Raw genomic sequence first — 18,293 nt, 5'->3', positions numbered from 1 at the left:
ATTTTCAGTTTCTTCCTTTACTTCTTTCAGGCTGCTTTGCTGAACTCCTTCCCCGCTATCTTTGATGAGCTGTTGCAGATGTTCACGGTGCAGGAAGTAGCAGAGTTCGTGAGGGGCACGCTGGGCAGCATGCCCAGTACAGTACACATCGGGCAGTCCATGGATGTTGTTAAGCTACAGTCTATCGCACGCACTGTTGACAGCCGCCTGTTCTCTTTCTCAGGTAAGACAGTGATATCTAAGTCTTGCTGCTAACTAAGAGTGGGAACACGTTACATTTATTTTGCAGTTGGTTTGTTGCAAATAATTCATTGCTGAATGTGAATAATCTTGGTAATTATTTATCTTGGCAGCTTCATTGTTACATATATTCACTGCGGGTACTTTGTAATTTTCCCTATGGTAGAAAATGTTTATAAATCCATCGTGGATAAATTGTAGTTACTCAGGGTTGATAGAAATATGCACATTAACAAATCAGGTCAATTATTAAAATTGCTAAATCTCACTTGATACTTTGTATTACTCTTCTATTGTTGTCATGGATAGGAAGATAACCTTTCCAGCAAGAAGGGAACGAGAAACAGGGATGTAAAAGTTATGTAAGAAACCCACCACATTCTTTTAAAGTATGGTTAATCTTTATATTATAACTTGAATATTTCTTTAACTCAACATAGTGATAACTCTTTAAGAATTAATTGAATGAAGAAGGGTTGAAGATTGTGAGTTTCATACATAAAGATCTGAATGAAAAAATTATGAAGGTAAAAGTGGAAGATAAAGAGCACCACTGGGCTCATCTTCCCTGTAATGAGGATCTCAAGTTCGTGCCCTCAAATTATTCTACTCAGTGCAAAGTGAGACTGATAGAAACGCAGAATCATGTTTAAACCATCCACTGTAATTGTTTATAAACATACTTTTTTTTTCTTAAACTTGCAATTCATCTCAAAAATACAAGTGTTTAGAGAATGAGCAGATCAGTCCAAAAGTGGCAGTGAAACAGGCAGTAAATTTCATCTAATTATAGTTTTTTGAACCTATTGATAAAAATATTGTCTTTGTGGGTGCCAGTTCATGGGCAAAAACCTCCTCTTTTGTCTTCTCAAGAAAGCCAAGTGTAACTTTACCCGCAGAGTCCAGGATTTTAGTCCTTCCCATTAACCTTCATTTCTCCTTTACAATGATAGTGGCAACTAATGATGCTTTTAGCTGCTCTATGTTACCATGACATCTCACTACAGCATCAAAAATCAGAAATAAAGCTTCAGTGTTGCAAGCTATAACTGTATAGATGCCACATTTTCCACCCAACGTAATGGTAGACCCCTATCCTATCCCTTCCCATGGAAGCATGACCTGATACTCCCAGGTCAGCAATCTCTTCCATGTCCTACCTGCCCCTGGGAAGATGAATCTACTTTCCATAGTTCTTTTGGCTGCTCACCCTACCTATTCTTCAGGTCTTGCAATTAAAGGAAGATACGTTCTCTTTTTCTTGCCTCCCATACGGTGATGACTTGTTTTCCTTTTCTCTCTCCTATCAGTCTGTTTGATGACATCTTGCCACTTATTTCACCTCAGGTTTTTTTTCCTGTTTTTGCTACTGTTTTGTGCAGCTGCTACCTGCTCTCCCTTCTTTAACAAGATTAAGGTTTGTAAACCAGCTAAAAAAGAATTAGCCGGTTTCCAAGAGGCATATATTGGAGAAGCTCTATCAGCCATGAGAGTAGAGCTGGAAAGCAACATGAAGTGAGGAGGGATTTCCACAAAGGAAATCAACATTAGAAAGTATCAGTTCACAACTGTGGTTTCCAAGCTGTATCACTATTGAGAACATCGTGTATACTGCATTTATGAACTTTTGAAACTAGATGCACTGTTAATTCATTAAATGCAGTTCTTGGAAGTGTGGTGTACTACAACCTGTGGAGTAGAAGTTGCACCATTTAATCAAACATGCTGTATATCAGTAGGCTAGTTCAGCTACTGATTGGGATGGTTGACATTTCAGTCTCTTTTGGAAGAACTGTGATCTGATTTTCCTTCTTTCAGAGTCCCGGCGCATCCTGCTGCCTGTAGTTCTTCACCACATTCACCTTCACCTACGACAGCAGAAGGAGCTACTTATCTGCTCTGGGATCCTCAGTAGTATCTTCTCCATAATCAAGACCAGCTCTTTGGTAATCTGCTGCTCAATTTTTATTTTTTTTTTAATTGCAGTACTAGATTGATTTAGTAGCAAAGACCGAGGTGTCTTTATAGGTTAATACAGGTTTTTTGAAGATCCTTTTAAAAACAAAATTCTGCTAACTTTTTGTCAGCAGGAGAACATCTGAAATGAGAGTCTGCTTTTGTGTGTGTGACTCAGAGCATTCTGATTACACAGTGTTCTTGCTGTTAGGAGGGGGGAAAAGCATACGCATTTACCAGGTTTGACACTGTTTAATTTTCTTCATCCAAGCCCAGAACTTAGATGTCAATGGAGTTCAAAAGCTCTACACAGCTCTAGGACTTGCAGTTCTACAAGAGACAGTAACTAGCACTTTGTGATTCATGTTAAGAGAATACTCTAAAATTATCCAATCAATGAAATCACACTTACTTCTGGAAATTGCTGCTGAGTTTAAACACCCAGCTTTGATGATCATAATCCTCTGATCTCAAATGGTAACTTGATCATTTAAAGCAATGCTCACAAACAGACAGTGGTGAAGTTTCTCCACCTGACTCTAAAAGAGGAAGCTCATTGTGCTAAATATAATTCACTCCAATGAGTATTTCCAATTAGAAGTCACAGTTTTGTTTGAAAGGAATGAGATGAAAGGTATCATGGTAATAAGCTAAAATAATGCTACCATAGAACAAAGGTTCCTGAAAAGAATTTGATCTCATTGTGTTCTAGAGCATATGCAGACCTTTGATTATAGATTTACATTTATGGCTGTGACCCTGAATGTTCCCATCAGAGACTGAGGAGGTAACACACACACTGACATCCCAACAGTATCTGGTACCAAGGATTAACTTGATTGTACTTCTCTGAACCTCCATTACAGAGCGCTCTAGCAAAACAAGTATTTGTGGTATGGCTGACTCAGCAGAATTGTCTTTGCTGATTCTGTCCTCTCCAGTTCCTAACTGTCTGTTTGCTCACCACTCACTGTAGGAAGGAGATGTCGTGGAGGAGGTTGAGATGATGGTGGAAAGCCTCCTGGATGTACTTTTACAAACTCTGCTTACAATCATGAGTAAATCGCAGTCTCAGGAGGCGGTAAGAGGGCAGCGTTGCCCGCAGTGCACAGCAGAAATCACTGTTAGTAACTAACAATCAGTTTCTATTTCCTGCTTCTCTAACCTTTGGTTCAGTCCCTCACCACCACTGGCACCTCATTATCATCTCTGCTGCATGAATGCCCACAGCTTTGTCTCTTTGCCTTAATAAGCCACAAACCCATTCCTTCCTCTGTGCAGTAGTGAGATCTGCAGGGAGCAGTGGAGCTCAGGAAGCTTTTGTGGATTTCCAGGTTATTTTCTTGCTTGTCTTTGCAGCTGTGATTAAGACTTTTAGAATAGAACTTGAGGCCTATGCTAGCTGGGTAGCTGCCTAGGGCTTCACCCTGCAATAGGCATCACCCTGCAACAGGCATCACCATATGAGGCTCTGATTACTGACTGAGAATATCATCATTCTCAGTGGACAAGTCCATTTTACTTAACACCCTGGAGAGCTTCTGTCCAGGTTCACTAATTATTTCATGAACATGAAACACAACATAGTTTTGAGAAAGAAATTAACAGATCCCAAGTCAAGTGTGCTGTTGAACTTCATGGAAGAAGAGGGAAAAGCCACCACTTTGTCCGGGCTGACAGCATAAGCCTAGGGGAAGAAATTTTGTTTGACATGCAATGGAAGAGGAGAAAAATAATAGAATTTTGCTGTTCAGCTTTCTTCTCTTCTGTATTTGTTGCCCTTTTCTATCCTAGCCTATTTTACTCTGTTTTTACTTGTCAGAGTCTCTGTCTAATGCAGCTTTTGCACAGTGTGTGATGTTAAGCTGTTGTTCAGAACATCCCTTTTTTTAGACCTGCTCTTTTACCGAGTGGCTGAAACCTCAGAGATTTTGTTGAGGGCAGATGTACACTAAGATACACTTCTCGCACAAGAAGAAGATTGTATCTTTCCATGTTAGCTCAGATAAAGTAACAAATGGTAGAATCCTAATAAAAGATAAGGCATTTAGTACTTTTCAGACATATTCTTTGATACAAAACAAGAAAGGTGCTAGCTTGTAAATGTCCAGTAACATCTCAATTTCCTTTTCCTCCTACCATTTGACTTAGTTATTTATCACATGCCACCTCACACCTAAGAGCACACCTTTTTTCCTATATGAGTTCAGCTCTGTGAAGTTTATTGGAGCAACCTATGTCACAGCTTCTGGGTTAATGCTTGAGCCAATTAGGAAAAAAAAAAGAAAAAAGAAAATGGACAGTCCCAATTAGAAAATCCCCTTGTATTAGTTTCTGAATTTGTATTTCACAGCACAGTGATTATGTGGAATCTTACTAGATACTGCTTAGAAAGTGGTTTGTATATTTTCCAAATTAATTGCTCATTGTCACAGAAAAAAATAGTTTTGTGCAAGGGGTTGGCAGGCAAAAGACATACTGTACTCTTTATGTTCTTGGCACTGCCTTGCTTGTTATCTTGGACAGATTGTTTAACTTCTCTGTGCTTTGCTTTCAGATATGTAAAATGGGGGAGCCCATCTTTGGAAAACACTGTGGGATACTGTGGTAACGGGTTAGGGTGCATCTGCTTTCCAGGCCAGAAATGTAATTGTAGCTCATGTAGGCTTACCCAAAGTATATTCAGGGTATCTTACTGGAATACTGTTAGTACTGTAGCTATGACAGCACACAACTTGCTGAACACTAATAAGCCAAATCTTTACAAGATTCCAGACACCTTTTGTAGCCCATACTGATCCCACGCTGTCATTGCTATGTGTTTTGAATATCTGAGCCAATTAGTTTAAAAAATTCCTGGTATGTCTGCATGAGCTGCAGTCACACACACCTCTGATGAACATATAGTATATTAAGTAACTGAAAAAGGTGATTGTCAAAACCCGCATGCTTGGAGGGCAATTCATTAATGTCTGTAATAATAATTTTAAAGTATTTTTGTTTAGACTACAAGATTGGTTAAAAGACCTTTAAAACTGGCATCTGTGGAGGAGCCTCCAAGAGGTGTATTCCTGTGTATGAACAGTAATTCAGAAACTGTTAACACGCAGTATTTTTAATCTCTGTGCATGTCAGCTTTCCTCTCATAGGCATTGGGGCCATTTCAGACCCCTCCCTTTATACCTTACCCCATGCTGAGTTTTATATTCGAGAAATTTCAAATTGTCTGAATGAAATAGTTTCTCATTTGGTCAACAGGGAGAGTATGTCTCCTGCCTTTTATCTTTGCTTCGTCAGATGTCAGACACTCATTTCCAGCATTTACTGGACAACTTCCAAAGCAAGGATGAACTAAAGGTAAAACAGAACTTCATGTTTGTAGGGTGGTTCACTCAGAACGGGAGAGCAGAGGGGAATCCCTCCAGCATTACTTGCTCTTCTAATTGTTCCCATTCACTGGCACTCTATTCATGGACCTTCCTTTCACCTTTGTAATAATAGGTCCTGTGTTATAAAAAAATTTACCACCACAGGGCGCTGAATTAACTTCATAAGAGCAAATAAAGTCCCAAGATAGATGTTATTAGACAGAAAAGGATATTGTTATTGTACCATATAGAACATAGTCAAGAGGAACAGGGGGTTTTAATGCCATGAATGTAAAGTTCTATAGCATTTTATTACCTGTTCAATATGCACTGCAGCTTACTTATGAAGGACGTTGATTTTATGCCAAAAGAGAATTTCAAGCCTTTTTGAGGATACAGATGTCTCTCATAGATAGAATATTTCTGGGAAAGCAGTAACCTTACTAATCCACTTACTGCACACTTCCCAAATTTGTGAACAAGAACTTAAATTACGGCTCTTCACAAACAGAAGGGGTTGCTGAGGCGTACAGATCTCTCTGGTGGCTCTTTTGCCACTGACATTTTGAAATGGCACATCTCAAAGCAGCAGAAACCAAGTTTTTACCTCAGCTTCCACAGGAAAGAGGAGTATCTCTGACAACATTCAGTTTAAAAGGCAGAATAATTTAATAAAGACAAGATTTTATATAAAATGCTTTTGATTAGCATGGCACTCAATAAAATATGGACAATAAGAATATAGTGTGTCAGGAACTGATGTTGCCTTAACAGATGAGATGGAGAAACAGTGAGAAATCCTTTCTGAATAGGCCTTCAGCTTCTAAATATTTCATGTGCATATAGGGAGGCTGAATAACTCGGGGAGATAAATTGGGATAATAGAATTCTTACCTCTAGGTTGCAGGGTTCAGTATATCTCAGATCGATAGTTATCTGAGAATACTTCCTTTCAGGTAACTTCTGAAATGCTCACAGGAAAATTATTTGGTAAATTAATTCATATTAATTAATTAGTATCTAAGTTACAGTTCTTATGTCAGACCAGTGAAAAGTTCTGTCATGGAACTGAAATCTGTCTTTACACCCATAAGAACAAACGCTGTTTATAATCCTCTTAGGGATATGTTCAGGAGTATCACAGAGGCTGAAGATTTTTATACCCAGCTTTTTTTCCAACTATCAGCTGACCTAATAAAATCTATTACTTTTTCTTGGATGGAAAGGCATTGTGTTCACATATCACTGTTAGATCTAGGCAAAAATGAGGCCAAAAGTCAAGGAGCTTCTGATGCTTTACTTTTAGCTCAGTTACACCAAGATACTAATCTCCTCCCCTCCATTGAAGACACAATGTTAGGACAGTTTTGAAGAAACCCTGCACTGCCAGTTTCTGTGCTATCTTCATTTTTTTTGTAGAAGAAAACCAAAATAACAAAATCATAGTTTTCAAGGCCAGCAACTTGGCATGTTTTATCCTCGCTGTTGTTCTTTATAGATGTGGAGGTACAGATAGGGGGGAAAAAAAAAAGAAAAAAAAAGAAAAAGTCTTCAAGTTTAGATAATTTTTTGGAAAGCAAATATTCAGCTGAGTATGTCTAAGAGATTTCTGCTGCATATTTCCAGAAATGGGGTTTTCTGTTACTATTTTTAAAAGTGTGTGTAGGTGTGTTATTGGATTTGAGTGTGCAGGTTTCTATCAATTAAGTGCAAAGAAATTTGGACATATACATTAATTAACTGAATGTATAAATAAGTGATTATGATTCTGGTGTACTTGAAAAATAGCTGCAAATTGACACCAGAACTCTAGACGATAATAAGAGAAGTCATATACGATTATGCATGTAAGGAAGTTTTTCATCTCACTGTAGGAGTTAAGATTTAAGACAGCTGCAGCTTGTTCAATATGTATTAGACACATACAAAATTTATAAAGCCATACCCCAATATATGTTGTTTCCATGTTTTCGGGTGAATGGCGTAGTGACACAAAGGTTAAGTGGAGCATGCTGGGCTTAACTCTGTTTCTTATAATCAAGAAATCGATTAATCTGCAGCTGCTGGTGATTTTTAATTTATTTTTTCCCTATGTGATAGGAGTTCCTCCTGAAAATTTTCTGTGTATTTCGGAACCTGATGAAAATGAGTGTCTTTCCTCGAGACTGGATGGTGATGAGGTTGCTTACCAGCAAGTAAGTAGAGAAGCAGGTATAAACTTTTCACGTTTTGTATCAGAATTTTTCTCCTCAGCTGGGTAGTTAACACCTGTGATGCAGTGTGTTTCATCAGACTGATGGGGGGATCAAAACAGGAATTCTGAAGTGCTCATTTTTGTTCTTCAGTTATTTTAACTGAACCAAACTGGGTCTTATGTATTCATTCTGTTTCTTAAATTCTACAACAGTGTGCTGGTACCAAAGAGTTCAAAGTTTAAACCCAAAGCTGAAGTAGCTGCATTGAGGGTCAGAGTGGCACAACAGCTATCATAACACATGGCAAGGAACAGCTACCCACACCAAGTGGCATTAGCAGACAGGCTCTCAACTCCCTTTCTCAGTAAATTACTACGTTAAATGTCTGTCTCTTCCCATAAACATCACTCCTTACCCTGCCTAGAAGGAGGACTCAGTTATTTTACAAAAGGAGGAAAAGACCCTAGAGATGACACCAAGGCATTACATACAGAGTTATTTCTTGATTAAGTTGTCATCTACCACTTTAATGCTTAATTTTATCTAATTTTCTTGCTTCTAATGGGTTAAATACTATACTGTTTGGAATGGCAGCAGTGTGATGAACACAGGGTGGCTGGAATTATTTACTAGTTTCTTTAAAAAACTAGCTATAGAATTTCTTCTGACTAACTGACAAGTGGAGGGGTTCCCATTACAAGAAGACACCACGGAAGTTTTCCTGAAGGCTGGCTGCTAAGCTGCTGAACTGTATGCTTTGCAAGTTCACAGTGCTAAGGAAAGGTGAAAGAAGTGAATTTCAGTATCTGAAGTGCAAAAATTACAATGAAGTACTGTAAGAAAAGAAAAATCCACATGAAAGAGTAGTTACCTCAGATGCTATAGGCTACCTAGTTCCTTTTGGCACAATTTTCCATAAACCTTTAGACTGATAGGTACATTGAGCAGTGTTACTGGAAGTATTGCTTGCTTGTGAATCAGAGATGTGCTGTTTCTGTTGATACTGTTGTTACCTTATGTATATGCTGTTTATTAATTCCTGAATTTATCACATGCCTTGATTGCCTTTCTCTAAAGTACACCCACAGAAAAACCCAGGAAATCCGGAATTGGCAAAATACTCACAAATATGATGAATTGAAGTGTGAGCCAGATAAAGGGACACTGTATAGCCAAGAAGGAAAATAGCTTAAAATTTATGAGTTGCTCTTCTCTGGAAAATAAAAATCTTTTCTGCTTAAAACAGGAGAAGGATGAGTGTATTCTTTCATTTTACTGGAAGTAATATGACCCAGCTATGCAAAATACACAGGATTTTAAATGCTCCTGTGTAAATTCCAAAAGTTAAAATAATGATGAAAATTCTTAATCTTGTATCCCGTAGCACAAACTGTTTATTAAAACATAAAGATAGGTGACTTCTATGCAAATCTAGCAGCGATTACACGAAGAATGCCCATCTCTGTACGTACAGTAAAATCAGCACCACTAACCACTGTAATATGTTATACTCCAGATTCAAATGCTTTTCTTTTTTTGTTTGTTTGTTTTCTTTTTGACTGCAGTATCATAGTTACAACAGTTCAGTACCTGTCTTCTGCACTGCATAAGAATTTCACGGAAACGGACTTTGATTTTAAAGTAAGAATTGATACTGAGAAAATGTTATGACATCTTTTTAAACTAGCGTAACAAAGGAACAAGAGCTGTTCTCTACTTGAGTTGATGAAATTTGCAGCTTCTATTTGAATATCTGTGAGGAAGATGAACTAACTGATAAAAGACAGGAATTTGAATCTGCTGTGGAATTGAGGGGAAGTAGAAGAGATGCACTGTGAGATCAGATCAAGAAAACTGAGCCACTCCTAAAGGAAACAAGTACTTTCCTAAGCAGTGGAGCTAATGAAGAAGTGAAGCTTCTTACAGATTCATGGCTAATAAAATGTAAACTAAGACAATGCTTTTCCTGAAGTTGGGGCATTCATGATCTTCCTCTCCCAGAGGCTCTCTCTCTGGCTGTTGACTTAAATTTGAAGGAACACAGTTTCTGAGAATGTTTTCCTGATGTAGCTGAAAATGGGCAACAAGTTCAGTGTTACAAAGGAAAAGCTGCCGGCCATGTATCTACACACATGTAAACACAGCATGATGGTATAAGCCTCATTACTTTGGGAAAACTAACTAAATTATAGGGCTCTCATTCATTATATAATGTACTCTCTGGGGTTTTTTGGGAGATAAAATCTGTTTAGTCTACAGAAAAACAATGAAAATCTTCACTGAAGTCACCAATTTTATTAATTTTTGAACTCTAGTGCTTAAAGGGAAGCCCAGTGGCAGTACCTTCTTGAGGGTTTTAATTTTAATTCCTACCAAGTTTTAAATAATCCATCGGTATCCTTTAGAGTTTGGTATCTCAATAGTTAAGATACATGCAGATTAAGTTACATCTTGATTACAAAAAAGGAACGGTCTCATGCTACATATAAAGGAACATATTACTTCCTTCCTGTGTCACAGGTGTGGAACTCGTATTTCAGCCTGGCAGTTCTGTTTATAAACCAGCCAAGTCTCCAACTAGAAAATGCTACACCAGCTAAGAGGAAGAAGATTCTGGATAAGTAAGAACATGTTTTGTTGGGTTCCCAGCCTTTTCTGCCACCTCAAAAATGAGACTTCTTTTTGCCACAAGTCCCTGTGATTTACTGCGGAACTTGGGAATTTGATATTTTTATGTTGACTTAAATGTGAATTTGATTATTTAAAAAAAAAAAAAAATCATGTTGCTGATTTTGTTCCATTGAGGGGATATCTGTCTCCTCTCTTTCAGATATGGCGATATGAGAGTGATGATGGCATATGAGCTCTTCAGCATGTGGCAGAACCTGGGTATGTCTCTTCTCTGTCCTAACAACCAAAACTACCCCAGTTTTCTGTTGGATTTTTTTTTTTTTTTTACTTTTTGTAGAGTGAATATACTTGGTTTCTCTTAAGAGTTGTAAAGCCAGGAGGCACTTCTCTTCTCCCACCAAAAACTCTCTTCTGCACTGTCTTATTATGATTTTTTTTATCTGAAATAATACATTCCTATGAATTTGAATGCTTTCTTCTCAAATGTGACAGTGGCAGGTTTTGGTTGTTCTGACACATCAGTCACCGCTTTTATGTATTTGCAAATATAAAATCAGCTTTTTAAAAATTCAACTGTTCTGCAGTCAAGTTCATATGGAGGTATACTGTTACACTTTGACTTTTGTCTGATCCGTGGCTGTAAAGCAGAAATTTATATTTTCACAACTATAACCAACTTTATAATTTCGTAGATGATTCAGAAGCCAAAGCTGTCATGATTCAAAATTACAGAACCATAGAATTTTTTAAGTTAGAAAAGACACTTAAGATCATCGAGTCCAACTGTAAACCTCGCGCTGCGAAGTCCACCACTAAACCATAGCTATGTGTGTTTGATAACAAAGCCCAGAAGGGCCAGACAGTAAAGCTTCTTTTTTGGTGTATTCAGGTGATGGGTTTAGGTAATTCAGTATTTTATTAACAGAAGAGCCAAATAACATCTGTACTGCATCAGAGCAAGTCCAGCTAGACCAGTTATTAACCAAAGATTAATCCCTATGGAAATGTTTGAGGACAAAGGAAGCATATAGTATTCTAGAGGAAAATTAAAAAATGTTTGCTGATAGTGATCAAAGATAATACAATGTTCTGAGAACAGGTAAATAATTAAGAGAGTAAAGGAATGATATAAGTCAGATTGGATGACTTGATAATGCAGCTGCAAGCAATATATTCAAAAAGCCAAATATGAACATTTTAATTGTAGGAATATAGACAGGAGTGCTGTTCAAGAAAACAAAGACTGCAAATATATCGTGCTGATAATCAGCTGAATGGGAGCTACCTGTAAAATGCCATGAGTAAAAAAGATACCATAATCTTTGAGAAAATATGTAAGAATCTAGAGCAAGAGAAGATGGCTGATGTTACTGCCACAGTTTTTTCCTAAGTGCACTTGATTCTTGAATAGTTTGCCCAGTCCTGTGAGGGGAAAAAACAAAACAAACAGAAAACAACACTGAAAAACAGAGGCAAGGTAGACACTACAGAAGTAAGAAAATGCCTTACTATTAAATAGTGAATAAACCTGACCCATCTTGCACAACTAAGATGATCCAGCCAGACTTGATCACAGTTTCCAGGCATCTATGTGGAGAACAGAAGGCTCTCCAATATAACAGAGATCAAATAACCAGAAAATTATGCTAGACAAATTCAAATGAGAAGTTAGAAGCCCATTTTAGATATGTAGCTACAGATATTTGTCACTGAATGTTGTTCCAAATACGGCTGTTTTCATTTATTCTCTGTGACTGCACAGTAAGCCTGCCACAGAAGAGACTGTTAGGAAAATGCCTTGGGTTTCTGTTGCTGAGGAGCAATGCAATTTGGTCCTTAGTCAAGGTCAGTTATGAAATGGAGACTGCCATAGCACTGAGGATGAAGAGCTCTGGTATTGAAATTGAAATATGTTCTATGAAATACCACTGTTCTCACCAGTTCTTTCAAAATCTTTTTCTTCATAAATTAGAAGTATCTGTGGCCTTTTTTCCCCCTAGTTAGTTATGTTGTAGTTTGGTTATTTTTGACAGTTTGAATTCCTTTGCAAGTAAAATGCATTGACAATTTTTGCTGAAAGCTTTCACAGTGAAATTAAAAATGCTCTTGGAGACTTTGCAGGGAATGGTATAAAGCAAATCTTGTTTTTCAAGTCCTTTCAGGAAAATAATGTGTTTGCTTTTCTAATGCTCATGCCTACTACTTTATATTTGTCTTTATTGCAGGGGTTCCCCGTTTTCTCAGTGACAGATAACAAAGGCTTTTATTTAATAACAGTTCCTTTGTGTTGTACAGGTGAGCATAAGATTCACTTTATTCCGGGAATGATTGGCCCCTTTCTTGGTGTTACACTTGTTCCACAACCAGAAGTCCGGAATATCATGATCCCCATCTTCCATGACATGATGGACTGGGAGCAGAGAAAGAATGGCAACTTCAAACAGGTGAAGTCGCTTCCCAAGCATTTGCAGTATTGTTTTTCTTGCTCTGTCTATCTGCAAGGTCCAGCTGGAAGCAAGGAGTTTGTATCTGTTGATCTGTTTCTGATTGTGAAGAAGATGATGTCATGTAAATATATAAAAATAGAAAAATTGAAACGTAATTCACAAAACTATTACAAGACTCTCAGGATTATTTGAACAGTGCACTTCACAGCAAGCTACATTTTCCATGGGTGCAGAGGAGTGATGTGCTCATCACATCAGACATGAGAAAAAGAATTTGATAACCAAAAATGGAGCTAGTATTAGCTAGTATTTGTGAAAACAGTGGTCTCTGCTTCTCTGTCTTCAGTTTCCAGCTAGAAAGTGGCATTGTGTAATTAAATAATTATACCTTGCTTTGAAACAGACTTTGTGACTATATATTTTAAGAAAATGTAGGAGCTCTTCTGGAAAGGTTATAGCCAACAACAGTTCTGCATTTTCCACCTGCTGTGAGCTCTGACTGCAAAACAGGGAGCGGAGTCGTCATCATTTTGTTGTCCAGTCATGGCCAGAGATTTGCTTAAATTTTCCACTGCAAAACAGATCCCTGAAGTGCAAGGTGTTAATAATGAAGGATCAGTTTGGACTGGATCCTCCGATGACAGTGCTTCATTGTCATTGTGTTTGGGGCAATACTGGGGACAAGTATCTGCAGATAAGTGTTCTGAAGGACTAAATCCTTTTATTTAAATTAATGTAATTTGTGTGATTATTTATTATCCACAAACTCATTAAAATGCCAGATCTAATCTATTGTTCCAGGGGAATAACAGACCTTTTTTATAACCTAACCTATTAAAGGCTGTGTGGAGAAGTATTACCAGGAGCTTATGTTTTTCTTCCTCTTCAACTCCCTTGATTGCTACTATTATTATTATTATTTACTGCTATTATTATTACAGTAGCATTTGATCAGTCCTATTTTTGCTTGTTTTAGCATAACAATAGAACTGTCTCTGCTCCGGCATTTACACTTATAAGTACCTACAGTCATCTTCAAGTTCCTGTTTATACTTTCTGTATTAAGATGAACTCTTCATAATCTTCATTTAATTTTTATACTCCCTAAGGTATTCTAAACTAGAGCTCCAAAAATATTTCTTAAATTAGCTGTGGAGCAAATTTCCACACTGTTTTATGAAGCATATATGGTAACTTTCTAATATTAAAGACAGAATAATCATCTGTATTACTGAGAATGAAATAAACAGTTAAATAGCACAAGATGTATTAACATTAGCTGCTGGATCCAGGAAGTTATTTGTTGTCCAGTATAATGCTGGATAGCTGGACAGATGCATTACTGATTTCTGTCAAGTCATTGTAGATCACAAGCAAAGAGAGGGTAGGTTTTTTCCATTTTGAGCTTCTGTCTACTTTTTGAATGCTAAATTGGTTGTCAGAAAATACAAAAATCCTAGAAATTCATTTTCATGCCCCTTTTTTTATTTTCTTCAGTAGCTCATGTTTTAAACAAGGTTATTTTTTCAGCAATACCTGATAACAATGTAATCTGATTCATGGACTAAATCAGGTCTCCCTTTAATGATTTCAGCAACAAGAGCACCAACTCCATTTGTGTGCCAGTGGGTGATTTGCTTTTCCTTCTCATCTTTACTTCCTTTGCAATTTGAAAGATAAAAACAGAGAAAATCAAACCATGCTTGTCTTTAAATAAAAACAAGCCATATTTCTGCAAACAGTTTCTACCTTTAGGAACCTCTGTCCTGTCTTCATTAGTACTGAAAATATGATTTTAACAAGATTTCCAAGACTACATGAAATTTATTGGGTTTCATGTTAGATACATTAATTTCTGCACTTGAATTAATTTTATGGGAATATCTGATAGAATGGATTAAACTTGGGGTGGGGGGGAAACAAATACATACTGAAAAACTTTGTAAGGGAAGAGAAACATAATGATACTGTTGTAGCCCTTTATATAAGCAAGAAATAAAAATGCAACATATAATCCTAGAGAGGCTTGACGAAACTGGGTATAATGAACAAATAATATTCCATTGTAATGATGCCTGGATGACTGGAAATCAATTTACCTACGAGCAGAATCATCACAGCAGACCAGTGGAGATCATGCCACAAATCAGTTTCTCTGCATGGATATTGTGTTACAGTACAAGATAGAGTTTATCTGATGTACTGGTTCACAGAGTGTGTCCAGGTGATTTATTTGATAAGAGAATAAACTTCAGAAATTCCTGTGAAGAAGCAGCGTTGCCTCCCCTGGGATGTTCATTTAGACCCTGATAAGCAAAAGGATAATTTAATTTTAGTCCTCCTATTTCAGTGAAAAATTAGAAAAGTGTCAATTTAACTGAGCCACAGAGAAATAAATCACTTGCACGTAGAAGTGGGCAGCCCCAGGGCATGAGAAAGAAAATATTCTTCCAGTCTTCCTAGCGTCTGGAACTCATCTTCTGCATGAACAGCTGGTTTGTAACCGATTGCTTCTTCATCCAGGTGGAAGCTGAGTTGATCGATAAGCTGGACAGCCTGGTATCTGAAGGAAAAGGTGATGAGAACTACAGGGAACTCTTCAGCCTGCTGTAAGCTATGCCAGTTTCTCCTCACTCTGTGTTGTGCAGGGTCGTTGAAAAAGTCAAAGTAATGATATGTGCAGCTGCAGCTACAGTGCTGATCTTCAGAGAAAGCAGTAAAGGGCTTTCTGGCAGGTTTTCATGACATGGCTCAGTGAAATAGAAATACATCACTCTAATTCTGAAAAGAATATAAAAACCTAAATTCTTCTTTTTCTTCTTTCTGTGAAATCTAATATAAGGCTGCACTGGTAAGTAGTCATCATCCTCCTATCAAAAACTGATCTACTAGGGGAGCCAGTGCCTTTCTTTTTACATATCAGTAAATGCAGTCATGGCCTTAGGACTGTTTAGAGAAATAGCGTACTACTATCTAGCAAGTCAGGCCTTGTTAGAGCCAGAGAGATTTTCCTCATCATTTTCCTTTGCTGCTTCCAGTTTTTGAAGGTCATGTTTTGGTTAGTTCAACAGTTCCATGTTGCTTCCTCCAGAGTCCATCATGACACTGTATTTCTGCTCCCTCTCGCACCAAAAATCCATATTTATAAGGATAAACTTAAAGAATTTACCTCTGACTTCCCATATCTTTGGTTATTAATCTGTCTTCATGTCCAGTGATCCTAGTTTATTTCCAAAGGACTTATTTTGAACTCTGAGAGTCCAGAGCAGCTAACCCTTAAATATTTTAATATTCCAGTGAGCCACAGAGACGATTATCACAATTTTAGCCATCTATTCCCAACAATTTTATGTGGCCCCCAATAGCAAGTGTGCTGGCAGCCTGAGGCATAAACCTTTGTTTTACTAAAACCAATACTTGTATTTCTGAATTTACAATTGCACATTCATTCATTTTAAAGACAGATAAACCTGCCCATCCTGTAGGCTTATCCTAAGGAAGCATGTAAATGTATTCAGTTTTGATTTGTGTATATTCCACCTTGGGCAGTCTGGTACCTTATGTCTACAGATAACCTACGTCTATTTCAAAAATAAAGGAAAGGAAATATCTATCTTTTTTTTTTTGTAATTCACCTGGCAAGAGGAATATTGTGTATTTTCCTTTGCTGCAGCTGAAGACATTTGTTACCCTAAATGTTAAGAATTCAGGGACTGTGGCTTGTTACTTATTTTTAGATTATGGTGACTGGATATATTACCATAAAACACAGCCTGGAAGTCCAGCAACCTTTTAGTTGATATTTGCAACTGACTTTTCTGAGAACAATGTGTGAACTTTGAGGAAACAATTCCACAATTCCAGAAAGTTAATAAATGCTGTGTGAAATGAACAGTTGACCCTGAATTCTACTGTCTCAATTATACTGCTGAAATGTGAACTGGCTCCCTCAGCTGGAAATCATTCCAGTACAGAAGAGTTTCCTGCTTCTGAGGACATGCATGACACCCAGCAGAATTTCTTTCCTCTTGCCAGTACAGAAGTGGCAAGTTCTTTGACCAGAGAGCCAGTTTCAGGAAACTAGATTGTAAATTTGCTTTCTCTTTTCACTTTTCAAATAAGATTTTCAGTGTTCTTGCTTCAGTCTTCTCTCATCCTTCACAACTGTCTTAGTGAGATGCTCACTGTGTTGTCTTGTTTGCTGAGCAGGCACAGATTGCCATTATTTATTTACAGTTTAAATAAATTGTGATTCAGGGCAGGTTGATGAGCTGCTGATTAGAGATGAAAATGTATGTAGGGATGAGCAAAGAAGAGGTATTTGCAGTAGGTTTAGACTCCCTTCACGCTTCTGACTGCTGTTAGCAGTATTTAAGCTACAGGTTGAAGAGTATTGTTCTATTTCATATATTTTAAATGGCAATGTGAAAGTATTTTTCCTTCTCCTATCAATTCTGTAATTTCCTTGTCTTTGCTTCATGCTGCCTGGAGTAGAACCCAGCTCTTTGGGCCTTATCCCAGGTAAGATAGTAATTCTATGAATTTGTTTTATGAGGGAGAAACCAGGTTATCTGCAGCTGTCTGCATGCACTGTACCATTTCTCTGCAAGCCTCATCTGCTGTCTTTCCATCTCCAAACAGTTTGCTGGAGAAGATTGAGCAGGAAACATGGCGGGAGACTGGAATCTCTTTTGTTACATCAGTTACTCGTCTCATGGAGCGTCTACTTGACTATAGGTATCTGGCAACAATAGATGCTAAATGCAAGAAAGATCTCAAATGCTTTGCTGAACCAAGATGCGCTGAATGCCTCATCTAGACATGCAGGGTTGGAAAACTTTTCATCTGAGGAAAGTCTGACATGTCATTTGGTGACTCATGTGTGCAAGACTCCACTATAAATGAGACATCCTTTGTTTAGTTTTAGACTGAAGTTTGCAGGACTATTGTGTCAATAAAGCAGAGCTTTGATTCAGTTACAATATTTTAACTTCATCTATAAATACATATATACACACACGTTCACAGACACACTCAGAGTTCTATTTATGGAACAACAGACAATTTGAAACTATATAGAACTGCCCCACATATTTTTATTTTTAGTGTTCTGACAAGAGTTTAGATAATTTTTTCTTCTGCTGCTGCTGCTGATAGGTGAAAGCCTGTGACTAGGCTGGGTGTTCTGCATTCCCAAGTACTTTTTTGTGCTCTTTGGTTTGCTCTTTTTGTTATCCTTTGATCCAGTTTGTTACCCAGTTTGATCCAATCTCCTGTTTGTTTCCTGAGAACAGCTGCTGTACAACTACTATGCAAGACCAGGTATCAGAGGCACATCTAAAGGGAATGCAATGTTTAATTGAAGAACAGACACCAGTTTTTAAATTATTTTTAATAAACAGCAGACTTTTTCATTCCCAGAATAGAGCAGTGAACTGCATCAGAATTTGGAAATA

At 37.5% G+C, this 18,293-nt stretch overlaps 1 protein-coding gene across 1 annotated transcript in view; it reads left to right on the top strand.

Moving 5' to 3' along the window:
* Positions 1-18,293, top strand: part of DOCK3 (dedicator of cytokinesis 3) — a 190,760-nt gene that overhangs the window by 137,692 nt on the left and 34,775 nt on the right. The window contains exons 25-36 of the mRNA XM_029085987.1: positions 31-223; positions 2,059-2,186; positions 3,173-3,319; positions 5,455-5,553; positions 7,665-7,759; positions 9,325-9,400; positions 10,280-10,380; positions 10,590-10,648; positions 12,686-12,834; positions 15,361-15,446; positions 17,332-17,358; positions 17,479-17,574. Of these exons, the coding sequence (XP_028941820.1) occupies positions 31-223; positions 2,059-2,186; positions 3,173-3,319; positions 5,455-5,553; positions 7,665-7,759; positions 9,325-9,400; positions 10,280-10,380; positions 10,590-10,648; positions 12,686-12,834; positions 15,361-15,446; positions 17,332-17,358; positions 17,479-17,574 (1,256 nt within the window). The remainder of the gene's footprint in view (positions 1-30; positions 224-2,058; positions 2,187-3,172; positions 3,320-5,454; positions 5,554-7,664; positions 7,760-9,324; positions 9,401-10,279; positions 10,381-10,589; positions 10,649-12,685; positions 12,835-15,360; positions 15,447-17,331; positions 17,359-17,478; positions 17,575-18,293) is intronic.

This window comes from Antrostomus carolinensis, unplaced genomic scaffold (genome assembly GCF_000700745.2).
Source record: "Antrostomus carolinensis isolate BGI_N321 unplaced genomic scaffold, ASM70074v2 scaffold9257, whole genome shotgun sequence".
Lineage (NCBI taxonomy): Eukaryota > Metazoa > Chordata > Aves > Caprimulgiformes > Caprimulgidae > Antrostomus > Antrostomus carolinensis.
The sequence above is the reverse complement of the archived record's forward strand: the minus strand, read 5'-3'. Positions and strand labels throughout refer to the sequence as shown.